This window comes from Heteronotia binoei, chromosome 21 (assembly GCF_032191835.1).
Source record: "Heteronotia binoei isolate CCM8104 ecotype False Entrance Well chromosome 21, APGP_CSIRO_Hbin_v1, whole genome shotgun sequence".
NCBI lineage: Eukaryota > Metazoa > Chordata > Lepidosauria > Squamata > Gekkonidae > Heteronotia > Heteronotia binoei.
In genome coordinates, this window is record NC_083243.1 from 102,081,027 (window position 1) to 102,103,689 (window position 22,663).

At 42.2% G+C, this 22,663-nt stretch overlaps 1 protein-coding gene across 1 annotated transcript in view; it reads right to left on the reverse strand.

Moving 5' to 3' along the window:
- Nucleotides 1-20,170, reverse strand: part of ALKBH3 (alkB homolog 3, alpha-ketoglutarate dependent dioxygenase) — a 42,629-nt gene extending 22,459 nt beyond the window's left edge. The window contains exons 1-8 of the mRNA XM_060261266.1: nt 19,925-20,170; nt 18,426-18,553; nt 17,890-17,999; nt 13,287-13,321; nt 12,963-13,010; nt 9,237-9,340; nt 6,706-6,794; nt 3,429-3,638 (exon numbers count right to left, since the gene is read on the reverse strand). Coding sequence (XP_060117249.1) covers nt 3,429-3,638; nt 6,706-6,794; nt 9,237-9,340; nt 12,963-13,010; nt 13,287-13,321; nt 17,890-17,999; nt 18,426-18,504 — 675 coding nt within the window. The 5' untranslated portion in view covers nt 18,505-18,553; nt 19,925-20,170. The remainder of the gene's footprint in view (nt 1-3,428; nt 3,639-6,705; nt 6,795-9,236; nt 9,341-12,962; nt 13,011-13,286; nt 13,322-17,889; nt 18,000-18,425; nt 18,554-19,924) is intronic.
- Between the last annotated feature and the right edge of the window lie 2,493 nt (nt 20,171-22,663).

The window sequence follows — 22,663 nt, forward strand, 5'->3', positions numbered from 1 at the left end:
GGGGTGACATTTGCTACCTTCCAGTCCTCAGGAATGGAAGCAGATTTCAATGAAAGATTACATATTTTTGTCAGAAGATCCTCAAGTTCAGAACTCTTGGATGTATTCCATCCGGACCTGGTGACTTATTAGTTTTTAATTCGTCTATCAGTTGTAGGGCCTCCTCTCTTGTCACCTCAATCTGACTCAGGTCTTTCAACACCCCTTCCAAAATTAGTGGCTCTGGAGCGGGCAAACACTTCTGGTCTTCCACAGTGAAGACAGAGGCAAAAAATGCATTCAGCTTCTCAGCCATTTCCCTATCCTCCTTCATATTCCTTTTACCCCTTGGTCTTCCAAGGGCCCCACTGCCTCCCTGGCTGGTTTCCTGCCTCTTATATATTTGAAGAAATTTTTATTGTTGGTCTTTATATTTTTTTCCAAGTACAACTGCTGGAAATATGAATTTCCACAGCAAGTTCCACTTCCTTAGAAGATGATTTCAGAATCTGGGCAGGTTCCTATAGGCAGAATTCATTCTCCATATACCTTTGACTCAAGTTGTTTAGTTGTGCAAAGGTCAAAATCAAAAGTCTGCATTATGCCTGGGAACAGACTGGAGCTAGTGCAGTTGGTATAGCTCTGGTCACTGGGTGGACCTTTGGTAGCATTGGGGCAACCACAGTTTATACTAATTGAAGTTCGTGATCAGTCTTTAAATAAAGACCATTGTAGGGCACAATACAGTAGACTAATCTGGATACTACCCAGACATATGTAAAGTATCTATGCCCGTTTTCTCCTGGAATGATTGCTACTGATGAACCAACTGATAAAAAGCAGTCTTCACCACCTCTACTATTTATCTGTCTGTAGGACAGAAAGCTGTCTAGGAGTACTTTCAGACTGTATACTAATTTCTCAGGAGGAGTACAGTCCCAGCCAATATACGTATATTTATTCCTGTACTGGTTTTACTACTGATCCATAGCACTTCTATCTTGTCAAGATTAGGTCTGTTCACCTTCATGCAGTCTTCTACTTCCTAACAGCGGTTCAGAACTTGTATCACTTCCCCAGATATAAGCAAAAAAAGAGAGCTGGATATCATCAGCATGCTAATGACACTTCACTACTAATTTCCTGATGGTTTCTTCCAGTGGTTTCCTATCAGCATTGGGAACATGATGGAACTGTTGGGTTCTGCAAACAGGCACAGCACCTTCTGCACTTATCAAGGAATCAGGCCCACTGCCACCCTACCAGGGGCGGCCAGAGCTGTCTTCTTTGGAAAACAAACCTCAGGTTGTAAAGCAACACAGCCTTCCCGGTAGACCCACCACTCCTTTCACAGGTCTGGGACCTTAGGAGAGAAAAAGGAGAAACCCCACCCTTACCAGGATTACTATAATAGCTTGCAGCCCTGCAGGGTAGACCACCTGCCACCTGCAGCCACCCCCAAAGGTACACGGGCAGTGTTGTGACCAAGAGCCTAAAGCACTGAATCCCCTGGATAGCTCTAGTGGGCAAACACACAGACCAGCGCTAAAAACAAGAAAGCTTTTTAGTTAGAAAAAGCAAGTCAAAAGTACACAATGAAAGCAGTGCAGGAAAATAAAAAATGCTAAACATAAAAAGACTAACTAAACACATAACATTGGACAGGCTAGTTTTACCATGTGGATGCTGGCATCAGTAGCATAACGATGTTCCAGACTTGTTCTGGCAAGAAGGGCAGCATACCCTCCGTCACACCCCCCATCCCCCTCCTAGTGCATCATATGGTGGGTAATTAAAGGATCCCAACCCTCATGGACATTCCAAACTGCCCATTAGGAGTTACTGTCCTATTGCCTTGTTAGGGGGTGACTCAGCATAAGTGGTCTGACAGTAGTAATTGCCTTTGACAGCAATTACACTATGACAGCTGTCAAAGCTACAGCCAATGGCCTAAGTCCACATTGACCTAAGCAGCAATTGGGCTTATCGTGCAGGTAGGAGAGCCAGGCCAGTATACTTTCCAGCCACATTCTTAGTTAGTAACTTTGCCCATAGAGATAGGTCACAAAGCCTGATTTGGGGCTTTAGGGATCAAGAAAATCTGAGGCCAAGAGACATTTTCTTGACAGCACTTAATCTCAAAGAAGTACCAGAATGAACCTAAACCAGTGCTTCCATGGCCCATCCCAGTGGAAAAGAGGGATATCATGGTTGACTGCAGTGCTGCCAAGAGGTCCACGAGAACTAACAGGGATGCATTTGTCCCAAGGCTTTACCAGTATAGATCATATAACAATTCTGTACCACACCACAGGCAAAGCCCACACTGAATAGGATACAATCTCTCACCCACAAATACTTGGGGGTTGCGAAGCCATACCATTAATGAAGTTTGTCTAATATAGATGGATAAGACACTGGCCAACAAATATTTAGACATCAATATGAATTTGTTTCAGAAAGTACTTTCACCACTGCCACTCCTAAACCAGAGATAATTAGCCTGAACCTTCAGTCAGTGAGGTGCTAATAGTTGTACCAATGAGCCACTTTCTCTGGCAGATTTTACTAGCTGGGATGGAAATGGACCCAGCAACACAAGTAATAGGTATCACATTTCTAAATATTCTGTTCACATGCACAGGCCACACTAATTGAAAATATCCATACGGATACAACAAGCAGAGCCTTATTCAAAATCTCTGTAATTAAGGTGGAGTCTGTCAACCTGACGATAAAATCAGCCATGTTTGAAAGTACTTAGCAAATTGGTCACAGTAGCAATTGGAATTCTCCGTCCTGTCTCCAGACAACATTTCAGACTTCTGGGTACCCCCTCCCCTCACATCTGCTTCCAGCTCTAGCACAAAAGAAAAAGAAATTGGCTCCCAACCTTTAGCTTCTCTTAAAGAAAAGCAAAATGAACACTGCATTAAAACATGAAAATAACATCTTTGATGGTTCATTTTGCAAGGGTATAATTTCTATCAGAAGCTCTTGAAAATCCCACTTAGCAAAAACCTCTGGCATCAGGAGGTGGTTCTTGGGAAATTACAGGGTAGTCAAACTATTGGAATTCTCAGATTTTTGCTGAAAACATGTATGGTGCGACACATGTAATACACCAATGCATCTGTTCAGGATTTTAAAGGAGAGCTCATTTGAAGTTGCCTTGCATGTACAGAAAGGCCAAATCTTTGCATATGTTGTACTTCCCTTCCCCTGTCTCCAAAACTGAGATGAGAGCTGATGAAATTTTTCCAAGGTTTTACCTAATTTACCCAAAAAAGACAACAGAATACTGTAGTAAAAACATATTGTGCATTCATACAGTTGTAGGTATCTGAGCAGAATGGGCCATAATACCAGACTGACAAATCCAGATCACCAAATGGAAGTTCTAGTTGAAATACAATCCTTTTTCTATTGCAAAAAAGGCAGATACTCACAGGTGAGAGTTTCTTCCTCATCTCGAACAGCCGGGTAGCACCAAAGCTGAGGGAGGCAATGACAGGGCTCCTTCCCAGTGCAGGCTCATCATCACTGTGCCAGTCAACACTGTCCTTCTCATTTCGATACAGATTGCAGAGCAGAGAGTTGAAAGTGTGCTTAGTTATCTCCTCAGTGCGATCTTTCAGCATGGTCAACAGGGGGTGCCACTAGAATCAAGTCAACATTATTATTATTATTTACATCTACATCCTGCTTGTCTTCCATCAGTGCAGTGTACACAGAGCTCCCAAATGTACTGATCAGATTCGCTCAGCTTCAACAAGGCTCTGGATCATGTGCCTTCTAACACTATTCAGTGTCAGCAGAAGGGACTCTAAATCAGCATACACAGGATAGGACACGAGCATGACAGCAAAACCTTAACACAACAAAAGGGAGAGACAGTTTCAGGAAGCTGAAACTGAAACAGCAGCCCAAAGCTCCAACTGACCCCTGAAGGTTTCAGTCATCAACAATGAATATTAAAAGAATTGTCCAGAAACTGCTTCAGTACTTTCCATATTCACTTTTGCTATTAGTCAGACCTGGGGGGGGGGGGACACACACACACCTTCAGCCCCTATCCACAACATGGGATCCACTGTAAATTTTCATACTATGTATGCTTAGCTTTCCTCCTCTCTTTTCCTGTATCTTAAAAAAACTATCCCTGAAAACACTTGCATCTGACAAACAATGGAAGTGCCACCAGCATGACCTCTTGGTGTATAACCTACTTGTAGGGCACCCACCCAAGTCCACTAGCTTATGCCAAATTTCAAGCAGAGTTCTTCATGCTGATGAAAGCATGCCTACATATTTCATCTCAAGGCTATGCAATTATGTCCCTTCTTTGTAATTGCTACTCCTTTGGAAATGTGGTCCAAACTGGCAGCTAGAAACTAAACAATAACACAGCTGCATAGCAGAAGTCCAAGCCATGGAAAGGCTTAAGGGCATTCTTCATAGACAAGCTTGCTTGGCACTCCTGGACATTTCACCAGTTGTGTTTCTCACTGGTTTGATACTAAATCTTTCTATCACAAATGTGCACACAAACATATTCTCACGTGGGAACTGTGCAGAAGCCCCATGTTCAGCCATCATGTCAAGGCTATATGACATCCAAACTGTGTCATATAGTCAGTTCAATGTTGAACATGGAATTTAAGGCTATGACCTCTGAACAGTCCATACAAGACAAGCATAGTAGGAGGCATCACTAAAAGACTAAGCATGATGCTTAGTATTGGACATTTTAATACATGACATTCTACTGATACTACGTAAAGGCTAGCAAATGTCATTATGTTTACCATCTGTCAACCACATTTTTATTCAACCTTTCTTCCAAGGAACTTTGAGGGAAGGGGTGTGCACGTGGTTTTCCCCTCCAGCACTTTTTTTCTTTTCAACAATGCTGAGAGTCAGAGAGAAGAAGAGACAGCAAGGTCCCTCAGAGTGCTTTGAAGACAAAGTCCCAGTCCCACACTCTTATCACCATGCCACACTGGGTCTCATCAACTACAGCCAGTGCATCAGCGTAAGCTGGAGGTCTAATTTTTTTAAACAAGAAACTGAATTGCATAATTGTGCCTTCATTTCAAAGCATAGACAAATTTAAGCGCCCAACAGTAATCTCTACAAATCGTAGCTCTGAGTAGAAATTACAGGTCTCTAGCAAATAACTGCCTGAGTTACCTCAAAACTACAATTCCCAGGGTCATGTTAGGTACAGTCTTCATAGTTCAACTGGTTTTGAACTCATTTAAATGCATAGCTTACAGATGTTCCTGTTAGGAAATGGGATGTCAGGTGATCTTATATTTTCTATTCAACATAATAAAACCTTATTATTTATTTGATTTCTGTCCTACCCTTCCACGCAAGCAGGCCCAGGGTGAGTCACAACAGTCACGTACAATAAGAATACAAATTAAACATTAGAACACAATAGTTAATACATTACAATAAAACTCTAATAAAACCTAAAGATGGCAGCCTAATTCTAGGAGTTCAGGTACCTCTTGAAGGAAGCTAGTAAAGGAGGTGATACGTAGCAACCTAACAATGCTTGTCGGTCCTTTTGGTGGGTAGAATAGAATGAGCACTATAACACTGCAGCAATATGATTGAAGCGAGCAGTAGAGCAGGGGAGGTCAAGATAAATTAGACACCTGCCACCTCAGCCAAAGGCCTGGATGAAAAGCTCTATTTTACAGGCCCTGTGGAACTATAATAGATCCCGTAGGGCCCTGATCTCCAGTAGGAGCATGTTCCACTAGGCCAGGGAAGAAAAGGCTAAATGGACATCTTTCAGGCCAGGGACTGCCAGAAGGTGTTGGTCAGCTGAGCATAGAGCTCTATGAGGCACATATGGGGAGAGTCAGTCCTGTAGGGATGTTAGTCCCTGGCCACATAGGGCTTTAAAAGTTACTACCATAACCTAGAACTGGAACTAGTACTCAAATTAGCAGCCAGTGCAATTGACTTAACACCAGCTGAATGCATGTCTGCACAGAAATCACAGTCAACAGATGCGCCGCCACAATATATGGGAACACACAAGAGGGAAATCATTTGACTGCTGGAAATACAGAATTGACCAAGAGTCACTCTTCCTTTACTCCCACCCAGTACTACTCATTGTTTGATTGCTGCAAGATTTCCTTTGGTTCTCCCCTTTACTGCAGCCACCTTCTTGGTGAGCTCAGCATACAAAGAATCCTGTTCAGACCGCAAGCATTATTCAATAACTGAGGATGCATCACGTTATGGAAAATTCACTATGTTACCACCACAGAAATTATTCTCAAAATAGATACAAATTGCTACCGGCCATAGTAATTTTTACAAGAAACAATTAAACTATACTTACAATTCTAATATTGAGGGACAGAACTTGGCAATGAAGATGAATGACGAACAGTGCAGGTTTAAAACATGGACTAGGTGAACCCTTGCAGTCAAATGTATATGAGACAAAAACCTGAGTTCAATGGCCCACCACTGCTGTTGAAAAATGCAGTCACTCTGGGAAAGAATTCTGATTTCATGCAAATGTCAGTACTACTTTCAGTGCTTGTGACATCTCCTAAAAAGGGCTAAGGAATAAACCAACACATGGCTCTCTGATCACTTTCAGCAATCACACAGACCACTGTTAAACTACAAGGGTTCCCCCCACCTGTAACTGTAACCTGTAACAGCAGGTACTTTTAGGTACATACTTACATTAGGATTTGGTTGCAATGTCAACCGAGAGTAGGTATATGGAAGTTCACCATACCATGCTGTGAGTCTGGGTTCCTCATAAGTTAGATCTAAACAAAGAGTACAATCTGTATAATTTCTATATAAAACATTCAATAGTTCCATAATGGGTCTAGGTAAGTATATCCTAATAAAGATTGCTGGTGCACATCTTTAAAACTGAACCACTTCAGGGTTCCTTCTGTATTTGATTTTCCTGCCTTCTCAATATCAAAGCTTAATCAATCCCATTTTCAATTTGTTATGTGGGACCCAGAAGTCATACGATAAAGCCAAGAAGATTTCTAGTAGTTCACATACCAGATCCACAATCCTGTGTGCAATGCAGAACTGCATAAAGTGAGAAATAGCAGAACTGCCCTCATGTGGACAAAACCAGAACAGCATGCTCACAGCCATTAATGTCCAGGATACATATCTAAAGTTTTACTTTAAGACAGTGTGACCATGGGGCGCTGCCTGTCTCTTAGGGGTACCCCACCAGAGCCAAGGGGACCTCAAACTCAGTATACCAAAATGGATGCTTGTCAGAATACAGGCCAAGAGAAAACACTTCTTTCTCTCCCAGAAACACGCTGCAGCCTGGTTCTGATTGCAACAGAGGCAGTTTCCTGGTCTATTTTAAAAGGTAAAGGTAGTCCCCTGTGCAAGCACCAGTCATTTTCAATTCTGGGGTGATGTTGCTTTCACAATGTTTTCATGGCAGACTTTTTATGGGGTGGTTTGCCATTGCCTTCCCCAGTCATCTACACTTTCCCCCCAGGAAGCTGGGTACTCAATTTACTGACCTCAGAAGAATGGAATGCTGAGTCAACCTGGAGCCAGCTACCTGAACCAGCTTCCGCTGGGATCAAACTCAGGTCGTGAGCAGAGGGCTCCTACTGCAGCTTTACCACTCTGCAGCTTTACCACGGGGTTCTTCCTGGTCTATTTACTCTCCTCCCTTTTCAGCTGTGTGACTAGATTATGAGTTCCACTGGTAAGTAGCATCCTGTCTCTGTCTTTGGCCATCTGATTAGGTTGACACCTTCCTGACTCATGCTGTAACTCAACCCTTGTCTCATCTACTACTTTGGCAATGTCTGACACCTGGATTTCTGCTGCTATCTGCTATGTTTACCTCTTTTCAGGGTATCACCCTAAATTAATTTACCTCTCAAAATTACATCCTGCATCATTTTCACCCAGCCTGGTAAACATTACTGAGTCAGCCCTGTCATTGTACCCACCTGGAGATATGTTAATTAATCTCATCAATAACCATCCTGGTCACCATATTGACAGGAGGGCCTCCACCCTTCCAAAACCCTATATAAACTAGGTCTAAACCTCACTATGGTGTGCATTCTGTAAGGCGCCTTCATACAGTTTGTGCCCTCCATCACCCTTTGTAATGGGATCTATTGAGAGTGTCATGCTGGTCATGCATGCTCTCCTCTTATTTCTCCTTTGCTACATGGACATACTTTAGCTTCAAGAGAGGTACTATGGTCCCAGTCTTGCCCTTCCCCTTGGCCCCTGCTGTTCCTCATCCTTTTATTTCTTAGGCCTTGTGTGTATGATTATATAATTTGTGTTTTAATGAGTGATTGTATTGCAAACACCTATATTTATTTCAAGTAAAACATTTTAATTGAACTTTTGACTGGAGTTTTGTCTTCCTGTTCACCTGACCTTCATATCATTCGTTAAAGATCCCAGCTCATTAAAAGCTCAGGCTTGGGCATTCCAGCTAATATAATTTCCCCACTTAAAAGGAAACCCAAAGCACTTCCTCTAACAGGATTATCTCCCCCCCCCCCCCCCCAAAAAAAAAATTCAGCCTGTTGGCAGCTCTGGGATTTTGAGAAGGATTGGTGAGCACCACTCTAAAATGGCTGCCTCAGGAGGTGGAGCCAAATGAGGTATTTCCTTCCTCATACCTCCTGGGAAGAAGGAAGTCTTGAAGGAGAAATGGAATCACACTTTAAGGAAAGCACAGATACTTGTCAATCCTCCTCCTCTTCCAGTGAAAAACCCTTTCATTTGAAAGAGGACAACCAACTAAAGTTGCCCCATTCACTTTTTCAAAGGCTTGGTGGATGCCAAGAGAAGTATTGGTGGGCAGCATAGCACTCACAGGGACCACACTGAGGAACCCTGCTTTAGGCCAAGCCTATCACATGTGTTTGCTTTTTGTTCTGGTTCTATGAAACTGAACTACCAAACGCATTTTCCCACTCTAATGCAACACTTTGTTTTGTCATGTTTTGCAATCCCTGTGGCAGTGCTGAGAAGGGATGTCTAAACTGAAACCTGATGCTCCCTCCCTAAATCATATGCACTGTGATACTGCTTAGGCAAAGTCAGTGCACTGCAGACAATTGTTAGGGACTCCATCCTACTAACTCTTTTTCTTATCCCATAAATGCATTGGCAGAGCGACCAAATCAGAATGGGTTTGCAATGGTAAAAGCAGTGCATGCAATTAAATGAAAGAATTATACAATGACCTTGTCTGATGTGTGTTCTCTGCCTCCAAGGGACCTCCTGGAGGAGCTGTTCAAACATCCAGTCAGCTTCTTTTGAATCAATGAAGCCAGGGATCAAATGAAGCCTAGCACAGGAAGAGACAGATTACATGGAGGCATTTTCAAGACAGCATGTGCTATATCTGTATAGTCATGCACAATTGGATTTCTGTTTCAGGCAAACACACTTCCACCTTTTGTGATGCATGGTTTTCATTCAAAGTTAATCAAACTGTTTTGCGGAATATATGATCTTTTTGCCCAAAGATACCACATGTACCTTCTACAGACAGAGGTCAGTTAGGACTACTATAGGTGCTTTTAAAGGCTGGGATTGTTTATTTGCAATACTATAGATCAATTATTTGGCATTCACTGAACAGCACACAAATAAGACTCCCAGTGCACAACTATTTCAAACATCTCTGCTTGTTAGTGTCACTCTTAAAAGTAAAGCACAAAACCACAAACTATCCACACTGGCTAAATAGGTAGCATTGTGAAAGGATAAGGCAGAAGAAACAACAGGACTTAGCAGAACTATTCAGAACAAATTCATGGACCACACAGCTGAACAGCCTAAAGAGGCTAATGAAGTGATAGAGATAACCCTCATCAAAAGCTTCAAGTAAGCAGATGGCTACATAAATGGGAGAATATCATGGAGGACAGGCCTATCAGTGGCTACTAGCTAGGGACTAAAAGGAACTAAAGTGCAGTCAGCCTCTGAATCCTAATGCCAAGAGGCAATATCAAGGAAGGACCTCGTCCTCTATGAACTGCTGTTGATCCTCTGTAGTAATTAGTTGGCTACTGTGTAAGATAGGATGCTAGACTAGATAGACCACTGGATCTCTTATGTTTTTAAACTGTTTAGAGACAGAATATCTTTTAATCTTCAGGGAAATGGATTTTGATGCTTTAGAGATCCTATAATTCTGTCATTTTGGCATTTCTTGCTATACTAAAAAGACAGTTCTGATAGCATCACTTTATCTTATAGTAAAACAGTCCCTGTGTGGATGGTGAAAGCTGCAAAACTAGGTTATTCACAGTAGAGTTTGTTCCATACTTGGAGAATTGTCCAGGTATTTAGAACTACAATGACACACAAACTACAAAGTAAGAAAAAGAGCAAGGACATGGTAGACCTACTGCAAGGACAGGAATATGAAATTGTAACAGATGATGAACAAGGGCAGAACTGCTCAGCTGCTACCTATTTTTCCTCAGTCTTCTCTTGAGATGGAAACGGTGCTCAACATAGCAAAAACAAAACATATGATGAGGGAAGGGAGCTGCAGCCTAAGATCAACATAGGAGAAGAACATATATATATTTTTAAAGAACTTACTACCTTTCTGGACCAGGGGAATGCTGTAGACATCACTTATCTTGATTTCTGTAAGGCTTTTGATAAGGTTCCACATATTATTCTTGTTGTCAAGTTGGTAGAATATGGTTTGGATCCTGTTACTGTTAGGTGCAGCTGTAACTGGTTGGAAGATCACACCCAAAGAGTGCTTGTGAATCGCTCCTCATCCTTTTGGAGACAAGTGGAGTGCCTCAAGGATCTGTCCTGGAACCTGTTTTGTTCAACATCTTTATAAATGATTTGGATGAAGGAATAGAGGGAATGCTTATTAAATTTGCACATGATACTAAATTGGAAGAGGTTGCAAATACAGTAGAAGACAGAAACAGGATACAGGACGATCCTGACAGCTGGAAAACTGGGCTAAGACCAATAAAATGGATTTTAACTGGGATAAATATAAAGTTTGGCATTTAGGTAAGAAAAATCCAATGCATAATTATAGCATGGGGAAGACTTGTCTTGGTAGTAGTACGTGTGAAAAGGATCTAGGGGTCTTACTGGACTGAACATGAGTCAGCAGTGTGATGTGGTGGCTAAAAAGGCAAATGCAGTTTTGGGCAGTATCAACAAAAGTATAGTATCCAGATCATGCAAACTGATGGTATCACTTTACTCTGCTCTGGTTAGACCTCACCTAGTATAGTGTGTTCAGTTTTGGGCACCACAGTTCAAGAAGGATATAAACAAGCTACAACATATCCAGAGGAGGGCAACAAACATGGTGAGGGGTCTGGAGACCAAGTCCTATGAAGAAAGGTTGAAGGAGCTGGGGATGTTTAACCTGGAGAGGAAATGACTGAGAGGTGATATGCTCACCATCTTCAGGTATTTGAAGCGCTGTCATATAGAGGATGGTGCAGAATTGTTTTCTGTTGCTCCAGAAGGTTGGACCAGAACCGATGGGTTGAAATCAAATCAGAAGAGTTTCCAGCTAAACATTAGGAAGAACTTCCTGCCAGTTAGAGTGGTACTTCAGTGAAACAGGCTTCCTCAGGCGGTGGTGGGCTCTCCTTCCTTGGAGGTTTTAAAACAGAGGCTAGATGACCATCTGACAGCAATGCTAATTCTGTGAATTAGGCAGCTCATGAGAAGGAGGGCAGGAAGGGTGGCATCAGTGCTTAGCTCTTGTGGCCCTTTCTTATACACCTAGAGAAATGATGGTTTTCACTTTGGGATCAGGAAGCAATTTTTCTCCAGGCCAGTTTGGCAAGGGATCCTAGAGGCTTTTGCAATATCTTCTGGGCATGGAGCAGGGGTCACTGGGGATGTATATGCGGAGGGGAGGTATTTGTGAAGTCCCTGCATTGTGCAGGGAGTTGGGACTAGATGATCCTGGAGGTCCCTTCCAATGCTATAATTCTAGGACAAAAAAGGCCTTTAAAAAGGTTGATGAGAACTAAATGTGCTCCAGAAGGAATGGAACAGTGCAAGCAACTAAGGGTCAATGGTGGTGGAGGTTACCGTCCAGAAGCCCAAGAGTTTAGAAAAACCTTGGAGAAGATTTCTATGTCGTCATCTGTTCAAAACTCCTTGTGGGACGCCAGGCTGTTTCCCATTTAAAAACTGCAAAGATGTCCCAAGGATGTCCTTTCACTGAAACATGATTATGAATGGAAGTTCCACCTTAGCATTTTTCAGTTCAGTAACTCCAAAGAAGATATACCCAGGAGCATTTCTTTAGCTATGCAGCAGACACACAACACAGCCACTGATGAAGAATATTACAGATATGGACATTATCATCACAACCAGCGATTGCCTGACTTATTAAAAGAAACATATTTTGGATAAAAGATCCAGGACAACAAAATTACATGTAATCCACCTTAAGTCTTGGAGAGAAAAGTAGACTATTAAAAAAGTAAATAAAATACTGATCATATGAACACAAGATAGAGGTTTTCCAATTATTTCTATTTCAAATACAGCTAATATGCTATTAAAATTCAAACAACAAATCTTTACCTCCAGTATCAATTCTGTCCAAATTCAAGAGTATGCAGTTAACTCCTTTTGTGGCATCAATCAATAATCAGTTGATGCAGACATTGGGACAGAACCCTATAGCTGGGATCCATTCCAAATTTCCAAATGCAAAGGTGGCAGATATCCCTCTGCATACCAACTGCTGCTTTATGCAGTCCCTGGAAGTCTCCTATAGCCCAGAAAAGCATTTTGGTGATATATGGAGCTGTAGCAGGAGGGAGCAGCAAGAAATTCTCTCTCTGCCAACTGAAATCCCTTCCATCAGTGGAGGTTTAGCACGGAAGCCAAACCAGTAACATTTATGTGTCACAATCAAATTGTTAGAGAGGTGTCTTGCTGCTTACCGAGAAACTCCTGATGGCAATGCACTGATCTCATACTGACCCTGCTTCCTGCAGACAAGGCGGGATAAAAAACATCATGGGACTACTATAATGATAAAATATGTATAACTGATAAGACATACTAAAGAGTCAAACACACATAAGAGCTATCAAAGAAAATTTACTACCTTTATTCAACTGTACAAGCAGCAAGAGCCACAATTGGCTGCAAGTCATTGGGGCAATTTCTATTGCTGCTATGATGCGAATGTGGGAGAAATGTTTGGCATCTCCCCACAAGAGAAGAACCAGGTTCAGCACACGAAGCATTGAAATCATACTCACTCTATTATTATGGGCTCTGGAAATTTTCGTACAACCTAAGCCACAAAACAATAAACAAGTAAATCATACAGTAGGAATACAGACTCAGCTCAGAAAAAATGGGCTGGTTTGATCACTGAACTGTGAGAGCATCTATATTTTCATAAACACATCCAAAACAGTTGCTTCAGAAACACATCCTGTGAACCAAGGCATTGAACACCTGGCTCAGCAGTGGAGCATCTGCATCTCCAGTTTAAAGGGAATAGGCAATGTGAAAGAAAACAGGGTTGCACTTACCTATACCTATTGTTCATTGAGTGGTCACACATGGGTACTGCACATCAACAGGCCTGCTGCAGAGAGAATCTTTTGAAACTTACAATGCCTAGAGGTGCTCCATTCTCCTCCCCCATGCTGTTTCCTGCCTTTTCTAGCATCATTCCCTAAGTTTCAGTTCTCTCTCTGCTGCCACCAGAGAGTAAAGCTATCAGATTGTGTTAAAAGCTTGTAGCAGGGCAGGAAGAAAGAATGTGTAATTGCACAGGTGACCACTAAATGAACAGAATTTACAGTTAAGTACAACCCTGTTCCATCGTCATGGTACCTGTACAGTCCCAGACAGGAAATTAGTAAGCAGATTTACCAGTCTCAGGAAGGCAAGTGTGAGTGCTCAGTTGAACAGAGACTGTAGGACTGCTCTCCCCACCACTGCATCTCTCGTGGTATCTGTGTCCACCACATAGCATCTTGCAAAGGTGCAGGAGGACGACCATGGTGCAGACATGCCGATGGAATCAATGGAGAGACCATGATGAAAAGAAATTCACGTAAACTGCACCCAAGTAGAATAAGAGTGAACCTTAGTGGACAATCAAGTTCCACTAGTTTGTAACACAGTTTGATGCACATGACTATCCACCTAGAAATGGACCAGGCTGACAGCTTTCTGCCCAGGCTGGGGCCTACTGAAGTGATGAACAGGTCTGTCATCTTTTTAAAAGGATTTTATTCTACAAAGAGGAGAAGTGTCCTATGAATGTCTAAAGCAGGAGTGGCAAACATGCGGCCTGTGGGCTGGATCAGGCCCCCAGAGGGCTTCACCTGTTTCCTTCTTCTTCTCTCTTGCTTCCTCCTGCATCACAGTTTGCTTTACCAGGATTTTTCAATTGCACAGGAGCTATAGAACAAAGCCTCTATTTTCTCCATTGTCTGAGGCTCCTCTCTTGGGGAGAAAGGGGGGAGGGAGATGGAGAGCTTGCTTTGATACTGACCACAATATTCCAAGAGTAGTAATACTTTAAGCATGTTTTATTTTATGTTTTTTAAAAAAATCTTTAATTGTGTTTGTGTCCTTTATAAAGTTTATATCTCTGCTACCGGACATTACATTTTATGACACACATGGCCCAGCCTGACAAGGTCTCATTTATGTCTGATCCAGCCCTCAAAACAAATGAGTTTGACACCCCTGGTCTAAAGACTGAAGGGCTCATTCTCTGTCATTCTGCAGCTGAGCATATAATATTGGCAGGGTAATGCCCAGGTTTCACTGGAACCTGAATACTACCTTGGGTAGAACTGTAGAAAATTGTGGAAGACTACTATAGTCAGTTATTTTCAAGAAGGGAGGGTCATGTCTCAGTGCCTATAGTTTGCTGACTCATCTGGCTAATGTGGTGACTAGAAACACTGTTTTCATACTGAGTAGACAGAGGTGACAAGTGGCCACTGGTTCAAATGGTTTAACCATAAGTTCTGAAGGTATGAGCAAGATGCTCTACTGAAGAACCAGAGGCTGACCTGGGGAAAAATTGATTCAGTAGTCCTTTGGGAAAAAGTCTGGATCCCTGCTAAGCAAACAGGGACTTTCTGTCAACAAGAATATAAAAGCATGGCATAGCAGCTAGATGGATTCCAGTGAAGGTTGAGGAAAGGCCTCCTCAATTAAGATTTCAAAAGTATTTTAAAACTTTCCCTTTCAGGCAGTGGTCCATCAGGAAGTGGACCCTGCTCTATGGCCCATGTACACAAATATTTATGTATGGTTGAATAGGAACACATTTGGATAAACAGAATGGTTTTCTGGCATCAAACAGATTTTCTTTTAACAGTTTTGGAGAACTATTTATTGGTCACTGAATGTACCATGATATTTTTTTTAATGCAGGCTGATAATGTTTGGCTGTAGGAATGGGCCCTGCAGGAGGATGTGTTCCTATGGAAATGGAATATAGCCATTGTGGGACATGGTTAGCAGAATCTGGAACCATGATTGTCTGGGCCAGAGAGGGAAGCTTTTAGGATAGCAGATGTCCCTGTCTCATTTTGTACAGAACTCCAGGGATCAGCAGTAGTGAGGGAAAGACATATAGCAGGTCTCCTGTCACTGAATTTGAGATGTCTCTCCCAGTTAGCATGGATCTTGAGTGTAAAAAGGTCTGCATTTCCTCTTTTGACTTGTGGCAAATCTATTGTAGGTGTTTCTCAACACTGTAAGATCAGTGCAAGGAAAACCCAGTTAAGCTTCCATTTGAGAGATAATAGCAGTATATAACTGAGAAAGTCTGCTTTTTATTTGTTTTTATTTATGTTGAACCTTTTTAAATAGCAGCTCTGAGGAGGTACATTCTGGGGGCACAGGGACTGAGCTTTTGGCCTTCCCTGTAGTCTTAGGTGGGTCTGAAGTGACCGGGTTCAGTCTCCCAATAGTGGGAGGCAGCATCGTTTTCAGATTTTTTTCTCAAGTAGTGGAAGATGAAGCTTTTTCTCCAAATGCTGCTTTTAGATGGAAAAATCTACCACGCCTTGACTTTGTAGTGAATTAGCAACAAAGTATTACAAAACATGCTCGTCACAAAGACATAAAAAATGATCATCCAAATAGGGAATTTTTGACCCACAAGACCTGCATTTTTTAAATAGCACTTTTTGTGCCATCTTTTAGGCTACAGGCTCTTGTAGAGTAGTCAAGGTAGACTCAGCTGTTGTTGCTGGTGAGGAAAAATGAACTTCTGTAAGAGGAGGAGGAGAACAAAGACAATATTGGATTTATATCCCGCCTGAATGCTCTGAATTTCAGAGTGGTCACAATCTCCTTTACCTCCCCTCAACAACAGACACCCTGTGAGGTAGGTGGGGCTGAGAGAGCTCTTACTGCAGCTGCCCTTTCAAGGACAATCTCTGTGAGAGCTATGGCTCACCCAAGGCCATTCCAGCAGCTGCAAGTGGAGGAGTGGGGAATCAAACCCGGTTCTCCCAGGTAAGAGTCCGCACACTTAACCACTAACCAAACTGGTTCTCAGTTGAATCTATGATGGGCAAGTGGTTAAGGCTGTAACTCAATCTGAGAACCTTGAGTGACAGGTAATTCAAATGGAATTCTTAAGTTGAGAACTGACTATTAAAAGTGAGAGAAAGAAGCAGTTAGGAAAACGGGACACATAGTCCAGCCTTATCAAATCTGATGGAAATGCCTTTTGGAAGACAGGGGTGATCTCTAGCCAGTGGATGAGAAAGGAAACTGGAACTTGTGTGAATGGTCCTGACTTCACCAATTTTAGAGTATGTGAGACCAAGAACCTTATGCTTATTTATTGTAAGGAGAGACTGCCAAGAAATCTCTCTCTTCGAGTTTTAAAAACTTGTCTGAATAACATAAACAGTTACTTGTTTGTGACAAATTATCTGGTGTTTATTTTTATACAAAGTTACCTCTTTCCTGTTGCCTGTTTACCTGATAAGTCAGAAACTTTGTTCATATCTGACTATTTTCCCGCAAAGTGAAATAAAGGTTCGTTAGTTTTGACTTACCATTAGCCTCTTTTGTGCCAGTATAAAACAAGGACAACAGAAAGATTTCAGTCTCTCCCCTCAGTTTCCTAAGTTGGGTCAGCATTTACTAATGTAAATTAAAATGACTGAGTGGGACAGCCAGAGAAAACAAAGAAGAAGGAAAAGGAACTGTTCAGCTAAGAATAATACAAAAGGGAAATCCTGTGAGGGAAGATTAAATAGTTAGCAGCAGAGAGAGAGCTGAGGGAAGGATGCTTCACCCCTCTATATCATTCTGGAAAAGGTGGGAAACAGCATGGAGGAGGGGAATGGAGCTCCTCTGGGTATTCTGAGCTTCAAAAAATCCTCTTTGTAGCAGGGCTGTGAGTGTGCCATACTTACATGCTACTACACAGGAACCACATAGCGACCCTGGAAAACAACTGCCATTCAGAATAGGCAATATAGACCAGTACAGAGCAGGTTCATGCTCTGGCAAAGCACATTATGTGCTCTGGTAATGCAGCTACAGTCCTATCAGAAGCCCAACTATCATTCAGGATTGGGTTTTGTCTAGCTAACAAGAAAACTGTACTGACTTGATGGTAGTAATAGGAACAGAAGAACAGAAACAACCACTTTCACAAACCAACCAGCAACCCTGACAATACTTTCATAAGAAATAACACGAGATTTATAACATAAAGCAAGGAAATAGTAAAGCTATTATATCCCAATTTGTACATAACCTATGACAATAAACCAGACTAATGTACACTTTTAAAGCATCCGTGTGAAGCAAGGAATAAACATTTTTTTCTAAAATGATAAAAACCTATTTGACATATACCTCATCAGGTGCTTTAAAAACAAATTGCCTTTCAGGTGGAATCAGCTTCTCTTTTCTCACCTGGGCCTGTGCAGTGCTTGAGAGAACCTGGTTACTGGGACTGGAAGCCCCTGAAGCCAAGACAAAAAACAAACAAACAGATCAGTCAAGTGAACTAAAAACGGAACATTTATGCTTTAGACAATTAACACAGGGAAAATATATTTTCATGTCACTTCAGTATAGGATGTTCTAGCTCTATGAGCGCATATACAGTACAAATCAGTTTACTTGTAACGCCCCTCCCTTCTGATCATGGAGCCCATAGTTCTGTGAGACTGCCATACATTTACCAATAGACATGGAAAACAAATGCAGAGAGTTATTATCCAGATTCTTTGTTTAGATTAACAGATGTAAGAACATATGTGAAGAATTTACTAAACTAGGGCTTGTAAAGATTACAAAAAGGCTTATACTTTGAACATTTGAAAGTGCTATAAATGCACATTATTGGTTCATTCCCATAATTTAAACAAAGAGAAATAGGATCTTGCCTGCAGGAGAGGCTCTTCTTATATTAACAGGGCCAGCCCAAGCACCCTGTACTCTAGCTCTTTGTCTTTTATCTTCCATTATTCTTCACAAAATCTTCCAGGCTTTATAATACACGTAATGTTTTTTCCTGTTATAAACAAAAGGGCAAAAATTAAAGCTAGTGGTTCAACCTTTAATCCACTACTGCCCCCAAGCACACATTATCATCAATCCCAATTAATTAAAATATTTATAAGCACTTCTCCTATCAACCATGGCAGCTTATCCAAGTGTCAAGTTTTTCCTTCTTATAACAGACAATTACAATTAAAAAGTAAAAAAACCCCACAGCTATACAACCTTCTTTCAAAAACCATACCATCCTTATATAGTTAACCACAAACTGCTCACCTAAGATCAGCCTTACATTTTTTACAGAAAGCAGACAGCCTGGGGCCCTTCTTCACTTCCCTAGCATTACAATGCTAAGGCTGCCACTTTAAAGCAGAGAGACCCTGACATAGTCAGCTTGAAGGGTTCAACCAGGAGGCAGCCATGGGAGGATCTGAGGTGGTGGCAAAACTCATAACAAGCATGCTAGTATAAAAAAAATAGGGCATAATGGGGAAAGGTGAAAGTATTTATATACACACAGATCAAGCATACAGTTATTGATGCAGGGAACTAGATAAATATATAAACATAAGCCTAGAAAAGCAAGTCACTTTGTATGGAATATTCTTTTTATGACCTGCTCTTTTTACGTAGTTGTTCACCTGCTCAGTGACCAACATTCAATGACACATATGATGTCTCTAAGTCAGCTGCTTAACGTTAACCTTGATTCCTGCTTAAAGTGTAATAATGTTTACAGGCTTACTAGAGCAATCTGGAATTTTATGCTCAGAATGCGGCAAGCAGAACATTTCATTGATTGCCCAAAACCACCCCATAATTTGTAGATGGTTTCGTGGAGAAACTGAAGGTCCCCATTAAGAATCACTATATGTCAAGCGATTTAGACACATTAAACTAGAGAGCTACTATTGTGCAACACCACGAGCCCCCAAAGGAAACCAAAGGGCATCCCCGAGCCTCTGGCAACATTGTCTCAACCTCTCTCCCAACCATGTATAACATTCAGATAGTACTATTGTAGGGAAACCTACAAACACCCTACTCGACACATATCCAAATGCACCACAACAAGGAAGGGAAAGCGAAGGCGGAAAAATAACGCTGGACTCCCATGCACGCTCGGAAAGACTTGCAGCTGAGTAGACATCCGTAGACCTGGACTACAAATTTAAACAGACAAACCAATTGGGGTGCGGGGCGACTGACGAACACAAATGTGGCTCTTCGTTAAACAAGGGAAAGGACAGATCCGGATGGACTGCAAGAAAGGATATGCGTGGACACGAAGGGAATCCCCCAAGAACGCAGAAACAAGCAAGGTCCGCCCTTGAGCCTCTGCACAAACAACACTGTAGCAGCAACTTTGCATCCGCTCGTCAACCTCTAATCGCAACTTCTCCTCCCGCCTTTCCCCCTTCGTCCTCTTAGTCCCGGGTTTACTCCGAGATCCTCAGCGACTACTACATCCACCCAGCGTCCAATGGCCTCTTCACCGCAGCCTGGCTTCGGTAACAGCTCCAGACTCCGCCCAGCGACCTGGACGAATCGGGATGGGCCAGGAAGTGCTGACCAAGGAGCCCCGCCCCCTTCCGCCTGACTGCCGACTTGTTCCGACAACCAGTAGTCTAAACAGGTGGGCAAGGGGAGGGCGGGTGACAGGAGTGTCGTGTTGTGTCGTTTCTCCAGCGACAGCATCGAAAGTAAAACTTGGCGGTTTTCTTCGGAGCAGACGTTCATTTTCTTAAATGTTTTAGCGTACACTTAAATGACTGATTGTAAGCCGCCTTGAAAGGTCTTGACTGAGGCGAAAATGAAAAATCGTAGTGTAACTGGAGCAGGAATCCGTGGATCAGGTGAGCTTGTGGTAGGTTAGGTAAGTACATCAGAATGTACTTCTATCTGGATTTCCTTCATAGTATGTCCCATTCATTTAAATGGAGTTTGCTGCCACGCCAGGGGATGCACTAAATGGAATGATATATGACAACAATCCATGCTCCAAGGCATTTTATAAACCCTCGTGGTATAGGGGATGTGCTAAAGTTAATGACAAAAATACCCAGTGGGAATAATAAGAGGTGCTTGGAAACCCATTCATATAATGGGAGCCACAAACATCATTTGACTTGCATGGGTTCCATTGAAGTACTTTGCTGTACAGAAAAGTTGAAATGAAAATGCAAAGTGGATTTGGAGAAACTGATTTAGGCCTGGAATGACACCCCCTAGCGTGGAACGTCTTTAGGCAAAGGATGATGGCGCCTGCAAAGCATGTGGGCTTGGCCAAGTTGCCTGCACCACACAACTAGGCCACAGTTTTCCTAGACAGGCACTGCTGGAGGTGGGGGAAAGCGAAAGCTTATGACTGAGGGACAAATAAAGGTAGAGTGGCTGTTGCATGCAAAGGGGAAAGGGTTGCCAACCGCAAGTTAAGAAATTCATGGAGATTTCGGGGGCTAGAGCCTGGGGAGGGTGGGCTTCAGGAGGGGAAGGACATCAGAGGGCGTATCATGCCATAGCCTCCACCCTTCAAAGCAGCCACTTCCTCCATAGGAACTGGGGTTGCCAATCTCCAGGTGGGGGCTGGAAATCACACAGAATTATCACTGCTCTCTAGATAACTTGGTGAAAATGGCTGCTTTGGAGGCTGAATCTTGCTGAGATCCCCAAAGCCCTTCCCTGAAATCTCCAGGGATTTCTCTGCTGAGATCTGGCAACCCTAAGGGGGAAACTAATCTATGTGTTTGGGAAATCTGGAGGCTGGAAACCCTAGAAGAAAAGCGGGTATGGGGGCTTTCAGGAAAGGGGAAGAGGAAATGAGATGCCTCCTACAACTCCTTGTAGGTCCCCATTTGTTCTAAACGTTATTTTTCACAGCCAGGGCTAAACTACAATGAAGAAAGAGTCTCAGACAGTATGGCATCCAGGGAAAGGTGAATGCATCAGGGAATGCATTAACAATCCTAATTCCCTTTCCTTCAGTTTTTTCCAATAGCAGAGAGAGAAGTAAAAATAGAGAGAAGTTCAGGGCTATGTGAGCATCTTACCCAGCAACCTGTGGTAGACTGCAGAGGCTCAGGACTAAGTAAGGAGATTACTTATCCATCCTCAGTTGTCGTCTGATACCCTGTGTGTGTTGGTGGTGGTACTAACACATCCACTTAGCTTAAGTCTTTGTTTGTCCCACAGGGAACTGCTTGTATTGGTCTTATGCAGCTAGATCTTAGCAAGGAATTAATTTCTCCCGCTTGGTCATTTTTCTTGTTCCTGCTGCTTCCACAGGTTTCAAATAGAATTGCAGTTTGATGCCTGAGTCAGACTCTGTAGAAGTACCAGAATCCTCTCCCTCTCAACATGGAAAGAAGGAGCAAAAAAAATTAGCTTATTGGCCAGAGGTATTTCAATTATGTAAACTCTCTTATTACCTTGGAACACAAGGCCAATGCTTGGGGCTTTGGTTGGAATCATTTGGGTCTCTGTAACCCCAATTTCTGGAATAAAAAAGTGGTTTTTTAAAAAAAATCTGGAAGAATATAGCATACAGTTTACACAGAAAACACATATTGTTGAACAGCTTAGGACAGGAAAATCAAATATGTAAATGTGTATGCTCCTTCTGTAGAGTTAAATTAATTTACATGTCAAATGGTTCCAGACTCTTGTTCAGGTTCTGTCAATCTCAGTTTTATCATCATATTCATTTGTCTGGTCATCTTCAGGCTATGTGCCTGTGTTTTTAGACTAATAGCTCTTCTAAAGCAGGACCCCAGATATGGCTGCCCCACTTTAAGGGAGATCTTCCCACAAATCCTAAAAAAACCCAAGTTAGTTATTTCACGAAGGCATGGAAAGAGTAACTTAAAATTGTTTGGTCACTTTGAGGCTGAAGGGCTCACAGATTGGCTTCCTGTCTCTCCTTTGGCTCCTAGGGTTGCCTTACTACCATACAAATAGCTTTATTGCCTACTTCTCCAGCTTGGTAACTAGTTCTCTGTTTTGACTGCACTACTTGTTAGGATTGTTTGAGCTTATCCCTTTAGCATTCAGAGTTTAAGGTCAGCGTTCACAAAGTGAAACAAAAAATTCTTACAAATACTTCCAGTCTCTTTTTATCACTGGG